Below are 16964 nucleotides of genomic sequence, written 5' to 3'. Positions count from 1 at the left end.
TGACACTATAATCATAGCTGCTTCTCTGTTCAGGTTAGGGAATAAAGTCTTGGTGATTTAATCGCTCCTAGGATGCATGTACAGCTGTGTTGGGATCAACACAAAAGTCTTACCACGTTCAACACCCTACCTCCAGCAATGGCCATAAACCATTTGAATTCATTTTTAGGCTGGAAACAAACATATTTTGAGATTTTCATTAGAAAAAATCAATGGGGGTGGACGAGGATAACTTCACTTTTTGAATTGAAATATGACTTGCTTTCACCTCATCCACAGCCTAGTAATTCAATTTTTCTTTTTTTTTTTTTTTATTTTAAACCTTTGAACTACCCTAAGCTTGTGGCAAATCAGGGACAATTCAGGTTTTTTAAAAAGTTCATTTGTTTACTGAAGCTTTTGCATTGTTATTCTTTTTATGGATTTAGTTTAAAAACAGGTATCCCTCTCCACTGGATGGCAGAAAGCTGTTCACTTTAGGCCTCTCACTGCCAAATTAATAAGCACACTGAGGAAAAAGAAAATGAAGGGCCCAAGATCTTTTTTTTCCCCCTTTCTTCTTTTAACATGCCTGAGTAGCCAATAACCAATTTTTTTTCTGCCTCCAAAATATGACCAATAACCTACTGCAGCATGTGTTACAGTGCTATGTTTTAAATCACAAACAGGAATCTAAATAAGCAAAAATAAAATCATGTTTTGGAGATTGTGGGTTAGAGAAGAACTAGTCATGCCTTAACCTCTCCTATTTCTCCCATGTTAACTGCAAGTATTAAAGGTCATAAATTGTCACTGCCCCTCTAATATATAATCTACATGCACTTAAGAGTTCTTTGCACGGCTCAGACTGCCCCCAAACTGTGCTCTAGGCTGTATCTTTGCTTCCTCACCAAGGCAAAACCAGAAAAAAGAGCCAAGACTTACACACCCAAAAGCATCATGGCTGAAACAACACTTTTGCACCACATATCTTAGCTGGCACAAATGTGTCTTGATAATTTTCAGCAATAATATCACAAGTGACCTAAAGCATTATCAAGTAAGGCCTCAAATTTGTATTACCTGCTGTCCACAGTATCAAGCTCAACCCAGTACTGCCAAGGGTTCATACGCCACAGTCACTGTTCAGCACTTAAAATAACAGAAGTTATTCTGTATATTAATGCTTTTTATTTACCAATCCCTTTCTTCTTTAAGATGAACCAAAAAAAAAAAAAAAACGCAAAAAACCCCTACAAACAAAACAAAGAACACAGAAACCTAAGCAGTAACTTTGTTTTCACTTTACAAACACAGGTTTCAAACACCACAGTCAAAAATCAGTACATTTTAAAACAACTAATCTTAACTGGAATTATTTGCCCTAAACCCTTCAGCATTCAATTGTTAACAAAACTGCATGTCTTCCTACAGAGTATTTACGCAGTAGCACAGTCACAGATACAGCATGATTTTGACATTTACTGTAGTCCTGGAAAGGAAACAAGCCAAATGCATTTCTGGCACAGCTTTAATAATTTCAAAATTCATTTGCACAAAACTCTGGCTTATTATCTCAAAAATAGTAAGGAGCAATATTTTATTTTATCTGTTTTCTGAACTCCCATTTTTACCTCCCAGAACATAACTCAGTACTTCAAAATAGGTCTTAAGTGGGACTCAAGTTATAGCTGTATCTCATACTAGCAAAAGGGTAAATTTCACTCCTAGGGCACTGATGAGAAGATTCGCCTTCCCCATCAGCCAAAATATTTTTTCCAGACAGTAATTTCCAATATGACTATCTTTAACGCCCATTTAACAGACTCCTAAGGTCATCCCTTAAAAAAATTCTTTGATATTTCAATTTTCAAGTTCATCAGCAGCCTCCTCAGAAATGCCTGCATTCCTAACAGTCTAGTCTTCAGAATAACCCAGGAGCTGAGCCACCCACTTCACACCGACCTATACCCTTTCCAGGCAGTAGTTCTGCGAGCTGAAACTTATGCAAATAGTATTTGGTAAATATCAGTTTGCCAAATAAGACTGTTAGTATTATCCACGGGGTTAATTTTTTAACCTTTCTTTGTCTTTTACATTCCACTTGCAAATTTAGGTGGGGGTAGTGATGAGGTGAGGACTAGAAAGGAAAAGAGAGGAGATATGGGACTATGTGGCAGCTTAATTTGAGGCACTTTTAAAGGCTTCTCTATCAGTCTATCCGAATCTCCAAAGACGACTTAAAAGGAAAAAAAAAAAAAACCAGGAAAAAAAAAGAAAAAAACGCACACCACCAGAGGGCTGCTGCCTGCAGGAAAATGAAACTGCTGCATTTTAACACTGCAGTAGAATTCCACCAGCTCCACAGGGGCATTAATAAAAGTGACCAAGTTATAAATCTTTTGTAACTAGAACACACAGCATCATACACAGTTTTATTCAGTGACATTTTGTTTGAGAGATCAGGGACAAATGCCCCTAAGGAAAGAAGCAACTAAAGTCAGCATAGCCACATTCTCAAAATGGGAACATCAAAGCAATTTTTCTGTTTTATCGGATAGTTAGAACAACTTCAGTTTTAAATGCAGACACAGAAGTTTCTGCATTTATACATCAGTATTTCAATAATCAAAAGGAGAAGCTATGGAAGACAAATACAGCATAAACAGGTATCATCCCCTGGAGAGACCAGGATGTATGGTCCAGTCCGAGGAGAGGAGAGGAGAGGAGAGGAGAGGAGAGGAGAGGAGAGGAGAGGAAGAGGAGAGGAGAGGAGAGGAGAGGAGAGGAGAGGAGAGAGAGGAGAGTCCTAAATAGTAGGGTTATCCCAGCCCTTTTCATGATGTTTTTTATTTCTGAAAAAGTTATCTATGCTAACTGTCAATCCCAACGGGAAGTCAAGAATTATCTTAGTTTTACAGCAGGGCATCACAAAAAAAATTATAATTTTTTACTTGCCAAAGGCTCCACCCCGAGTCAGTGACTGAGCCTGTTAAGGCCAGTGAAGACCACACAGTTATTGTTTCTGAATAATCTGCCTTATAACTGCACAAAGACATGAACAGACCCTGTATTGTACACATCTCTACTACTCTTGAAGCCAAGAAATGTCCCAGCTAGGACTCTGTAGCATTTTAGAGATCACAAGAGTATAAATAATGACCCAATCCTTTGAGAAGTTCAGTACCTTTAATCCTAGAAGCCTTGAGAATACAGAATAATCTTGAACAAGAGAATTAGAACTCTACAGGATCAAGCAGAAGGTTGGTATTTTGTGTACACACACAAAAAAAAACCCCAAAGCAACCCTGAAATGAAGTCTCACATACACAAAGTGTACAATGCTTTATGTATAAAAATATTCAGCTTATCCATATCTGACACACCATATTGATTTGTAGCTGATGAAGAGTTTATCAAGAGACCAAAACAAAGGCACATCTGCTACAAGTAAATAATAAGGTGGGGAAGACGGGACTTCTACACAGGGTAAGGTTCTTAGGTGCTCTGGTTCACTTCTCCAACCTTCACTGCCCTGTATTCACTGCTCTTTGTGCCAGAAGAGAATAGCACTACCCACCAGTGCTAGAATTCCACCTCTGACTGCAAGTTACACATACCTTTTGATCCAGATCTTTGGCCTTGCCATGTTTTCAATCTCCACCATTTCAATGAGAAGAAAAAGACCTACAGCACACGAGTTTCTCCCCTCAGATGAACTCTTCAGAAATTTGTAGTAGAGCAGACACTCAAACAATAAATATGATGTTAATTTTGCTATTCTAATCAAGGTTGCTAAGAATTCTTGTGAAGCAGTCCACAGCCCACCTGGTTCCACAGAGCCACAGGCACCAAAGCACTGAGAATAAATAAGAAATGGTGGAGCTAAAGAGGCTTTGCAGCCGTAACTCAACTAATTCAGTGGTGATAAGATTAATGGTGATGACAGCATAAAGGACACAGATTCAGAAACCCTGCCTATTTTTGCAGTGTTTTGCCTGAACAGGACAAGCCTCCTGTTAACAACGATGGCAACTGTCCCCATCATGCTGGTAGCCTGGTTGTTCCTTTCCCTATCAAAAATACAGTAATGATAAATGTAAGGACATCTTCTCTATCCTGAAACTTAATGCAGACTAGTTGGGTAATTTCAGTACATGCATGTAAGGAATACTAAAGAATTACTACTAAAAGTATTAAAACATCTGCTTGGCTTAATTTGTGTGTTAGCTGAGCAGACAGACTTCTGCTTTAAGGATGAAATATAGTAATTTGTAAAATGCTGGACCTGTATTTTCAGTATGAATTGAATTTGCTTACAGTGTCATTCCACTTAGTGCTCTAATTTGCTTGAATATTCATTGCAGAGATGTATTCCTAGGCTGCTCTTAACTAGAACACTGCCAGAGGTCTGCCTCTGCTGCCATCCATGAGAAGCTTACTCATGAGTCAAACTCCCCTCTCAGATAAACCTGAACAAGGCCTTGAAGTCACTGAGACTGCACAGATGTAACTGAGTGGGGAATTTGCCTAAGTAATGTCTTCATCGCAATCAGGAAACAACCAGAAGTAAAAGAGATGTAATTTCATAAATATGAGCAATGAAATAAACCACAAACCCAGATGAAAAGCAGCATGGGACAAAACCCAGAAACTCTAGGACAGATCGTTCTTTATTGTCGATGATCACTGATTTTAATCAAGCTTTACTGATTTACAGGAGTGGGAAGTTTGGGGGGAAAAGGGTAGATTTAATTAGTTTCAAAGGATAATGACAAACTTGAAGGCTGGTGCTCACAAAGCGTAAGGAATCTTAAAAGATGTGCCACTCATAGCCGTGTCTTTACAAAAAAACAAATGCTTGTGTTTAATAGGGCAATAGCGCCTGTGCCACTGCCAACTTCTAATATAATACTTGGCTTTGTCTTTGGTGACGATTTTGTACAGACAGGCATTGCAAACACAAACAGCTCTCAGTCTTCCTCTCAGCTTTCTGCAGGAAAGACTACTTCAAATACTGCCACTGTACCAAAATGGATACATGGAGGAAATACAGAGAGGGCTCCCTTCTTCCCACACTCCCCGAGCACTGAGCTCAGCTTGGAAACAGAAATGACCAAGTTCAAATCTCCATTGCCCTTGCTTTGCACTGCTCCAGCAGCAGAGAGTAGGCAGGAATCCAGCTTGTGAAGCTGTCTGGGGATTCCCCCAGCATTAGGGAATCATAATGTGCTATTAGAACCACTTTTTCCTTCTAACTTTGGTATAGAAAACTTAACCAAGGTGAGAGCAATATCTGAAGAGCAGCTGTATTGCAGCAATCTTGATCTGCCATAGCAGCATGTCATGGCCCTCAAAACCAAATGAAGATTAGAGAAGCTGCGCTGTTTAGAACAGCTTTCTGTTAACCTGATTTTTTTTAAGGAAATAAAATTTAAATGTTCCAGCTGTCTGTCTGCAAATCCCCCAAAACATCAGAACCCATTATCAAGTTTCAATCAAGTTTGAAAGAGCAAGGTTAAGTCTCTAAGATTCTACAAGTTTAATGGAAAGTGCTGAATGTCTGTGGAAAAAACCCTGAGAGGTTCAAACTATCACTCCCACTTTGGAAAGCTCAATTGTGATTTAATCCTTAATGTATTTCAAGAGAAAAAAAAAGAGAGACAAGCAGCAGAGACAGCTCCAAATGAGCCCCAGACATTGTCCTCACCTAGTCCAAGAGGCAAGGGACAGAGAAAGAGCAGGAGCAGGGGAATACAGGGTACAAAACTGGAGAACAGAGTTCCGTAGTTTGACAGTTCACTGAGCAAGCTATGGTTTAGCTGCCCAGGATAACACAGAATAGCAGAGGAGTTGAGGCTGGAAGTGATCTCTGGAGATCATCTAGATCAACACCCTTGGTCAAAGCACGGTCAGCTGGAGTGGCTGTTCAAGGCTTTGTCTAGTCTGGATTTGAACAGATGCAAGGAAGGAGACTTCCCAACATCTCTAGGCAACCAGTGCCAGGTGCAACCCGCTCTCACAGTGAAGGAGCTTCTTCCTATATTTAAATAGAACTTCCTGTTCACACACAAAGGCCTCACTAGGATTAATGCCTTAGCATGAAAGGGATTACATGCAGATAATGTAACACAAATTCTCCCTCCCCTCAGTTCACAAACTAGGCAAGACACATGAAATGTGGAAGAAAAAAAAATACACCTAAGATAAAATAATTCTCCAAGGACATACAGTGCATCAGCATTAATTTCCCACAGACAAAGCATCTTGTATAAGTAGGAGAAAACCATAAAAGTACCTTGTTTTTCAGTCTACCATGACCATACAGTTAAAAAAAAAAATTCTGATGATAATATATGCTTATTTACATATGGGCTATGTCCTTGAGTATTTCTACCAGCTCTTAGCAGTAAGATAAATAGGGCCTAAATGATTAAGGGTCTCAGCCTTGGAACTGTAACATCCCCCAAAATTTTCTGAGAATACCTTCCTAGGGTCTTAATTAATTTTCTCTAAGAGATTTCAGCTGTAGAAAGAACCAAATATCTGTCTAGTAGCCTCTAAATTAGGATGACAATCCTTGGACCAGTTTCCACTTTGAAGAGGCAAGGTAACGTCAAAGTTTAAAACAAAGATAAACAAACAAAACCCCAAAAGCAACCAAAAAAAACCCCAACCAATCAACAAACCCACAAAAATGCAAACCAAAAAACACCAGATGACATGGACTTCAAAAAGAAAACCATGGACCAAACCTGTACCTGCTGCCAGCAGTTTGTCTCAACACGACAGTCAAGCTACCCATCATTTAGAACCTGAAAACATGATGAGAGCTTTGTAATAGAATACTGGAAGAGATTAAGAGATTCCAGTATGGTAAAAATCTTTAAGAGTCAAATTCATTCCTTAATCTTAGGGACAGGTCACAGTTATTAAAAGGAATTCACACACTCACTGAATGAAACTCACCCAGGGCAAATGGCTGGCATGATAAGTACCCCAATCCTCTGCCGGCAAGCAGTCAGCAAAGACATCAGAAAATTTTTAGCATCCCACACAGTGCATTTCACACCACAGAGATTTGGGATATGAAATCTTGTTTTCCCACTTAAACTTGTGCTTTAATTCAAATGCAACAAAATGCAGTAGTCTTAGCAAAGTCTTATGCTAGATGAGCCCAGACTTCATCAGAGCAGGACTTTTCTTTTTTTTTTTTTAAATAGAATTTTTAAAAAGGAAATTGTACATCTCTAGCTCATGTTTAGCTGCAAATATGTTCTTGCAGGTCCCTCTTCCTCATAAATGATATTCCTGTAAACCAGATGAGCCAACACTATGAACCTGGGCTTTGGTGTGCCTCATCCTGGACCAAAGCAACAAAACAATCACTTTTCCAATAGGAGTATCTGTGTAGAAATCTAGTGTCTACACTGCTAGCCACACTTAAAACAATTAAGAAAAAGAATGGAAGATAAAGAGCCAAGCAATTTCATCATCATTGTCTGCTAGGTCAGTGTGAAGACCCAGTACATTCTCATTGGCAGCTGTTCCAGTTTGGCAGACTGAAACGTAATAGTTCTTAGAGTAGGCTTTAGACAAACAGTAAAAAACTAACATATTTTTGGTCCAGTCCAGCTTGCTTCTTCCAGAAACCAGCTCCTCCATTACTTCTGTTGCAGTCAATAGTGCTTTTAATAGATGAAATACAAGGAGAATCAGTTTATGGCATTTAAAGCTGAACACACAGAGGAATGACACTGCAAAAACAGAGTGTGTTAACACATAGGTAATGTAGACATTATTAAAATATATATACATTACCACACTGATTTGTTTTCTCCCACATAAAGGATATACTGCAAAAGATACCAAATCAAAATTGCAAAAGCCTCAGGATATAAAGACAGCGTGTTGTTTTGTAAGTAGAAGTAGAGAGCCAGAAGAACACTTACTAAATGGATGCCTGAAAACAGTTTTCCTTCTTTAAAAAAAAAAAAAAATTAAAGGTAAGTACTTCACTGGAAATATTATCATGCCTATAATTCCCACATAGTGTTGTAACATTATAACAAGAAAGAAAAATACATAGTACTTGCACCCCATTCTAAGCCACCTGAGTATGATTTCTCTCCTCAATATCCCCCTGCACCCTGCATTAACCCATCTGCTGTCAGCTGATTCGCAAATCTGAGTGCAAAGTTTTCACCAGCAATAATCTCCTTAGGTCAGTAGCTGGCAAGTTATCTACTTTCTTCCAAACTCCTTAATTATCAAATCACTGGTTATCAATAGTTGGATATTAGATAAGAAACTGAAAAGCAGCCTGTTATCTGCGGTGAGCTACACAAAGAACAGTCCCTTCAGGTCTAACCTTACCCCATCCAAAATTAAAAACGTTTCTGTGGAAAAAAAAAATTTATAAGTACTTCTTGTCCTTCTAAGCAAGCAGCAATCTTTACAAAGGAAGCCAAAGTAGGTACAACAAAAGTCTAAAAGGCAGAAACTGCTTGGCACAGCCATGGGGTGCAAAACAGTAAGCTTGGCCATCAGAACTCCATGAAAGAGTTATTTAGGGCTACTTTCTATCAGCTGACATGTCTCTGTGGCCTTCAGGAAATAATAAAATCATTTTCTCAAAACAAAGCCAAGAGCACTAACAATTCAAGGAAAGCGTCCTACTCTACCAACTCCAGCACTGAGTAACCATGCATCAGCCACCTGCACCAGCCTGAAGGTTACTCTGCCCTCTATGAAGGCAACAGTACCATTTGCAAGAGAATGTACCTGCATTTGCTTAAATACACACCATCATTCACCTTCTTTGGCCAGATTGCTTTCTATCCTTAGTCTCATGACACACTTGCATTTAATGGCCTTTAAAAACTTTATCCCAAGGTCATTACAAAAGAATCAGTGTATTCCTGTTTATACAGACCACAGGACAACTGCACCCTCATAGCCATCTCTGCCACAAATGACACATCCAAGAACAAAATGCTTGCAGCTACATCAATAGCCAGTAATGCACTTCTGTGAAAGGAACCAAAACAAATTCTGCTGTTCCACCTAAACTCCACTTAAACCCAACTTTCAAAAGCTATGAAGCAATGGAAAAAATCTTCTGGGTAATTTTTTTAGTGTGGGTTTTAAGATATTTTTATTAGTAATGTTTCTAGTCTGTAAACATAATTAATAAAAATTTTATATCCCTATTCAAAATTAAATGTAGAATAAGTAAAATGAAACTGGATGAATGATATTAATATGCTCTAAAAGTAGGCATTTTAAATTAAGTTTCATTTGGTCACATTTGTGTACCTTTTAAAAAGACCTTCTGGAATACCTACATCTACCAAACATAGATGCTCATAGGAATCATGTCCAAACTGTCCAGCAAAACTGAATTTTTGGTTTGCACTTGCAGACATCTGTATTGGAAGTGCTTGCACAATGATCCAAGTAGAATGCAACTCTCTTATGCAATATACCCAACAGACTACATTCAAGAGCACGATTCAAATCTTTGAATACTGCATAAGTGCAACTAATCCATAAGTGAGGTAAAGACAGTTGGGGAAAGGAGATATAAATAGCTGTTTGCCAGAAAATCTGAAACAAATAAGGATGTAAAGGAAATCACTCTGCATTTACAGACACTGCAGATGAAGACAGTTCAAGTTCATTAAGAACACTATTTACAACAAATTATTCATGTTATTCTACAGATCATTATGGCTGTTTTGTAGAAAAACATAATGTTTATGCATGAACTGGAAATGAAACAATCTCCTCATATTCCATAAGCAGAATGAATGGCGTTATTGACTAGGATTGCTAAACATCTTGGGCTTGTTTAAAACAAAACCAGAAAATTTCTTTGGGATATTTCTTAATAGGACAATCCACAACAAACAAAAAAAATCCACCCTCATCTGTGTATCACAGACTTGATAATCTTTCTACTGAAGTCAGCTCAACTTAAAATATGGACTGACTTCACAAGGGCAAATTACAGTGTCTTAGCATCTGAAGAGGACCACTACTTGAGCATTCATTTATGTCTCTGCCTTTACTGTACCTTCACGGAAATCTACATCCAGGCTTTCACCTCGTCTTATTATGACTGTTCTCCTATGTCCATAATACAGTCCTCATGCAATGTCTTTTACTTCAGAAGGTATTACTTCCAAACTTCTCATTTCCTTTCAAATTTTTTCTGAAAGCTGGAATTCTTCCACTACCTACATTTGTTCTATATTACCTACCTGCTAACTGTTAGGTGTGTATGGCATTTATTACTGTCATCGCAATTACCATTTAACTATCAAAAGCACACAATATTAAAGACTTCCCAAAATGTAATGTATGGAGTAAACTTATGGTATATGGAAAAACACTGCAATGCTGGAAAATCCAAAGCATACACTGCCTGCTCCACTCAGCTTACAAAAGGAATTGTAAGAACCCACCTAAAACACTACACTTGGTCTTCTCACAGAATTCCAGATTTTCTAGAGATCAAAAGAATTCTTCTCAAGATGTAAATTCTAACAAGAAGCTTTTTTCCTTTCTTCAACCTCTCTCCTCACCCTAATTCAGTCCTTCTCACTGTAGCAGAACAAAATGGCATTAGAACAGTGGCAAAAAGTAGAAAAGTGCTTAAACAGTGAAAGAACCCTATTTTTGAAATCAGTGCTTCCATAGCTCCTGCTGGCATCTGAAATGTAAGTACATAGTCATAGAGTCCTACTCATTTGACAGTATCCGAATTTTAACAACTCTTGGGTGAGAAAGCTTCCTGTGCTTTACAAAGAAAAACAGTAATTCAGAGCCTGCTGCTGTTTCCACAAGTTTATAATAACTGTGCTACTGATATCGAGGTAAAAGACTAATGGCATGCCCCTACAAAGTTTGCAGAAGGATGGAAGTTAAAAATAATTTTCACTGCAGTTAGCAAACAGGAATTTGCTAATTCAAACAATAAACTAAACAAAACAAATAAAAAGAGTGAAAGTCATAAAAGGGATAGCTGAACTTTCCAGTTCAGGCAAGTGGCAGGGTAATACTAGTTTACTTCAGTCAGTAAAGCAGGTGAACAGTACTTTTGAACAGTTAGATCAAAGGTATATAAAATTAAGAAAGACCAAATCTCTCAAAACTCATAACCATTACTTGATAATCCATTAAATGAAAGTCACAGTGACATAACTTTTCTTGGGAAAATTTCATTCTTAACACCTCTACTACCTACAGTATTGCTTGCAGTATTTATTTCTGTGATTACCAATTCAACATTTAAGTCTTCACAGACTATCATGAGGAAGAGCAAAGTATATATATGAAAATAATATTAGGATATATACTGGTTTGTTGTTTGCTTGTGTGTTTCAAAAGGCCATGAGGAAAACTGCAATGATTAACACCTCTTACAATGATATATTCATCTAGACAGCTAAGTGGAAGAAAACTGTACTCCTTAGATTCTCTCTAGATCCAATACACTGGGTCAGAAAAAAAAAATTATAGCAGTATGAATGAAGAGGATATACTTTGTTTAGCCTACTTACCTAAGGAAACCAGGCTTCTGAGATCCCATTGACTACTCAACATTCCTTGAATAGAGCTGAAGTTTTCAACCAAATTTGACAGAGACAAATAAAAAAATTAAAAAATTTCAGTTTCTGCCAGTGTCTTGGAAACAGATGGTTAAGGCTGTAAGGAAACGTCCTGTTTAAGCTCTCACTGTATAAAAGGCTATTAAATTCACTAAGACCCAAATTTAATGATTTCTGTTCTTACATAACCCAAAAGCACACTGCTGAACACCTCACTCATGGCTCATATATAATTGTTATCCACAAAAACTGTGGTTTTTGTTATCCACAAAAGCTGTAAGCTATATGGGATGCAACGCAGAAAAGGGAACCCCTACACTTTTCGTGAAGGTCAGAGTGCCGCGAGTTTCAAGCATGACTCTTTGTACCGGGCTTAAAACAGAATAAAAGGAACATAACAAAATGGATAAGCAACATTGAACTTCCCATGGAGTTTATCTCAATGTGAATAGAGTAACTCCCACTTAGAACCAATGCCTTATTGCTTGTAGACAAATCAGCATTTTAGAAATTTCAGCTAGGCATTCAACTGATGCTACAGCAAGCAATGATGCCGAAGCCTATACAGTGACTGTCAAATGAAAATAGAAGAAAACCCTCCAAAATGCTGAAGACCTTCACAAGACATACTTCAGCTCCTCATCTTTGCACTCATTAATAAATATTCACTAGTCAGTTTGAATTACTGTTAAGAGTTTCAAGGGTGAAACAGGGGTTAATGAGGTCAAAAGAAACACATGAACAGAGATAACTGTGGAATTCTAAAAAAATAATAGAGCAAGGAATACACAAGAGCTGGTTTCATGTAAAATTAGTGGCAAATGGAGAAAAGCCTCTCTTTTATCTAAGCCTAAGACACTCCTTCATGATCAGGTATGACTGGGGCTCCTCAAGGGACATTGTTTCCATGTGTGTTACTGTAACAGGACACACATCCTTTGCTCATTACTGTTAATTACAATGAAAACCTCCTATAATTAACTGTAAAAGAATGTACCAATGAAACTGTGATAAACCAACCTTCCCCCACACACCAATATATATACACAACAGTGATTTTTTTACACTGGCAGTTCTGTAAAATAATTTTTTGAGTACAACAATCAAGATTGTGATGCCTCTTGTATTCTTGCAAGATCATTTAAACAGAGATTCCATAAGGTATTCCGCCAGATGACGTCAAGAAGAGGTGCTCTAAATTCAACCTATTACAAAAGCAAACCATCTTGCTACAGTACTCAAATGATATATTAAATTCATATGCTGCATTATTCCCACTAGTAGCAAAGACCTAAGCCCAACCATTTTACAGCACTGCCCCGTGTAGCCCCCTTTCAACTTCTCTGCCTAAGAGACCCTAATCCTCTTTTTGTGGCATCAGTCACCCTCAGCAAGCATGACGCACCAGCCCAGAAGGCTGCTCAGGACAAATTTTGCATCTCTGATCAATCAACACTTTCAGTTGTTACCCATGAATTTGAACAGAAGGTTTTTCCCCCTGTCAGTTTTGCCCACCCACAGCCAAATGTCACCAGGTCTCACTAATGTCCCACATACACTGGACCTCTCTGCAGGGACCAGTAGGTTGCTGCTGGTAAACACTTTTTTTCAGCTTTTAAGGTGGCAATCAGCAAGAACTTCACAGAGACAAAGCCAATGAGTGTTCTACCTACCCTTAAGTTCTCCCTCCATGACACCCTCTCTAAGTTTGCTCTGAGCTATGAATGAACCCTCACTCCTCCCCAAAACCCCTTCTGATGTCAGTAAAAAGAGGTAAGAGTAATTAATATATTTGTATAATGCCAGTGTATCTCAGAGCAAAGCTTGACCTGCCTATCTGAAATAACTTTTATAGAGTCAATAGTTTTTTTTATTTCAAATAAAAATGATGGATAGGAAGATCACTGCAAAATGCACAGGACTTTGCAACACAGCCTACACTTTCCTTCTATTCATCATTTCATTTTGCCAGATTTTATTTCTCACTCTTCCTCAACCCCTTGGAAAAAAAAAAAAATTCCAAGACATTACCTCCTAATCTTCCAAGCTTTAAAGTCAAGCTCTAAGGGAATGAATACAACCACTACTTCCTTCATCTGTATGCCACTGCAACCCAAATGCAAAGATACACAATATATTACAGTGAATCAGGCCCTCATATTGCACTGCTTGTCCTCTTCCTAAAATGCTGCAGATAGCCTGCTCACCCTCCAAAACAAGCAGGATGAGGATGAGCTACATGCCACACACTCTTCATGCCATTCTGCATGCTCCCAAATGTGATTAGCACAGAAAATGCGAGAAGACCAGAAGGCATCTTTCCATATTTAGCCATGTATGTTTAATACTGAGTTAGATTTCACCTCAGTGCATTATTCCATTAATCAAGGGCGGGTATAACAAGAGAGAGACAGACTGACATCAGCTACTTTCAAGATCTCTCTTCCTCCTTCCCCCACCTCCAGCTTCTATGACACAATGTATTGTGCATTTCATGTGCATTCATGTGTGCAAACAGCAGAGACTTATCTATAAAGATCAGTTATACGGTAAAACTGCAAAAGGAAACTTTCGCCCTTGTCCAGCTGGTTGAATAACTGCAGAGGCCAACAGCAGCAAGCCTCTAAATACATCCTGTTCTTCTCTCTCCACCCCCACGTCTCTAATCACTTAGGAGGAAGATAGGAAGATTAGCAGAGAGGAAAAAAAATAACCAAAGCTGCAGATAACCCTTTAGGACCACAATGTCAGGCTATAAGAACACGGAGCAAAAGGTTAATGCAGCTGTATTTTCAGGAATCTCAGGCACAATTGCATTTAAGGGGGAGGGAGGGGTACTGAGAAGGTGAGAGAGAGAGAAAAAAGGAAATGGTGATGAAGACAAAAATGAATTTGTCATCTACAGCTGGCTCTTTGATCACCTGGAGTATTCAGGAAAGGATTATCAGCAGAAATAGGGCAGTTTTATTAACAATACACCACAATTTTGCTGGTAGAATATTTTCATTACCATTATCAGAACAGATTTTAGTAAGAACACAACTGCAGAAGACCCACTGAGCTATGCACAGGATAAAGGTGGTAACCAAAACAGTGACAGAGAACTACCTTTAGCAGCTGATATACTGAAGAGATTGAAAAAAAAAAGAAGAAATATAAATAAAAGTCACTTGCACTAGAAGACAATGTCATCTTCATCCATGTCTCTGAACGGTTGCTATGGGGTTGTGAAGAGGAGGGGAAGGATGGGGGGGAGGTTATAATCAATCATCTCAGAAGAGCATTGCTTCTCACAGAGAAAGATCTGGATTTTGACTGTGTCCCCAAGAAAATTGCGGACTGCAGAGCTGCTGCCACGCAGGGCAGTGAGGAAGCAGGCAGAGCAGAGGCAGCAGCTGGGGATGGAAACGCCTATTAAATCCTTTAGACAACAGATGGGCAAAGCTCGGCTGGGTTATAAAAAAAAAATACACCACAATGCATCATGTTTTATTGTCCCACCATAATGAACAACACTTAACACCCACATGCCCAAAGAAGCCCCCCTATGGCTGATCTTACCCCTTCCCTAAATTATAATCTCAAGTCTCAATCCACTTTTGGGGGGATCCCAACCCAATGAATTTGCCAGATGCCATTGCTTACTGCACCTGTTACTAAAAATAAAAAAATTTTGAAAAGGAAGACATTTGGGCTTCTTCTTAAGGGTTTTTCTTCCAGTCAATACTCCCCTGCCCTTGAAGTGAATATGCTATCCAAGCAAGCAACAGTAAGTCCAGATCTTGAACGCATTTGGGGGATCTAATTATGTCATGTAGGGCAGAAGCACCTGCTCTCTGCTAATTCCCTCCACTCGCTTTCCTCTTTTTAATATTTCTTACCATTGTTCCATTCAGGAAAATCTGCTGGGGGCGAGTTTCATAAACAAGCTTTAAGAAAAATAATTAAATAATCTCCCTTCCCCCCTCCCAACCCCTCCTACAAAAACACAGCATAACCAGAATGAATTCTGCTACCGATCCTCTATTTTTCTTTTATTTCAGACCCTACCCACAAAAACCACCAGCCCATCCATCCATATTTGCTGAATACCCACAGCAGTCAGTGCCAGAGACATACTGTACATATTTCCACCACCCCCCCCCCCGCAACTGCACCTTAAGGACTACACCCTTTTCAATCATGATGTCATGAAATACTGCTGGTGACTCCCCCACTACCACCACCACCACCTCCTCGGTACTACAGGCTGTGAACCTTTAATTTCAATATAATTTGATTTAAAAGAAAAATGCTCCTAAGTAGGGCAGTGAAGAAACGGATGTGAAAATTCACCACCAGCAGATCATCTTTTTTTTTCCTCTGCATGCACTCTGGCTGTCATCAGAACAACACCCATTAGCAGGAGTAATGAACATAAAGCATCCTGGGCTTTTTTTCTTCTTCTTTTCTTTTTAAGAAAAGGAGAAAAGAAAAAAATGAAGAAAAGAAGGAATTAAAATGAAAACTAAAAATAAATAAAGGCCAAAACCCCCTATGAATATTATCTTCACTGAAACAGCAAATGGGAAAACCTGAACCCTCAAACACCCCATTCCCAGCACCTCACTAGCTGCTACAGCACCTTCCCTATAGCACCGGTGCTGCTGCAAAAGAACCAACCTGTCTGTCCTTTTCCTAGGGTTTTCTCCAAACGATAGGGTCCAACATATTGTGCATGTTGAGCTCCGCTGCCTTCTTTCCCTGTTGATGTCATTTCTACCTGGATCTGTAATTCTGCAATGTGTATGTGCTGATGAGCTGGAATTTCTCTCTCTGCAGCTCTTTAAATTCCCACTTTGCAGCTGTGCAAGCAAAGCACTCTTTTTCTTTGCTTTAGTCCCCTTGGTTGCAGATTTTCGTCTTCCTCCTCTTTCTTTCCTCTCTCTCTCACGTGCTTGTTTTCTCGCTGGGTCTGCTTGGGACGCTGAAAGACGAAGGAGTTATTTTAATGTTCAAAGAGGGGGATCTACGATCCAAGCCCAAGGAGCATGATGCTGGTGATCCGAGCTCCGCACGCCTTGTTCTCTCTAGGAGCTGTTCAAGGGAGAGCCAGAGCTGGAGCAGCGGAAGAGCCGGGGCTCGCAGCTGTGAATGACATTAAAAGCAGCCAATCCCTTCGTCTCCCTCCTTCTTCTCCCCTCCTCCTTCCACTACCTTTTCTTTTCCATCAGCAGCAGTTGCTGCCTCTGCCTGCTACAGAGCATCATGACCAATGGCAGCAGCAAACACCTAAGTTCATCAGCCTATTGATAAGGCATAATTAAATATAATTTAATGTGTATATTAATTTAAGACCCAAACATACACTTCTTTTTTTTTTCTAACCTC

The 16964-nt window shown here is 39.1% G+C and overlaps 1 protein-coding gene across 14 annotated transcripts in view; it reads right to left on the bottom strand.

The window, feature by feature from the left end:
- The window catches only part of BRSK2 (BR serine/threonine kinase 2), a 310737-nt gene extending 294030 nt beyond the window's left edge, over positions 1–16707 (bottom strand). For all 14 annotated transcript variants that reach the window (XM_019284082.3, XM_019284091.3, XM_019284094.3 and 11 more), the window contains exon 1: positions 16257–16707. In XM_019284082.3, the coding sequence (XP_019139627.1) occupies positions 16257–16350 (94 nt within the window). In that variant the 5' untranslated portion in view covers positions 16351–16707. The remainder of the gene's footprint in view (positions 1–16256) is intronic.
- Between the last annotated feature and the right edge of the window lie 257 nt (positions 16708–16964).

The sequence above is a fragment of the Corvus cornix genome, chromosome 5, assembly GCF_000738735.6.
Source record: "Corvus cornix cornix isolate S_Up_H32 chromosome 5, ASM73873v5, whole genome shotgun sequence".
NCBI lineage: Eukaryota > Metazoa > Chordata > Aves > Passeriformes > Corvidae > Corvus > Corvus cornix.
This window is presented reverse-complemented; position numbering and strand designations above follow the sequence as displayed.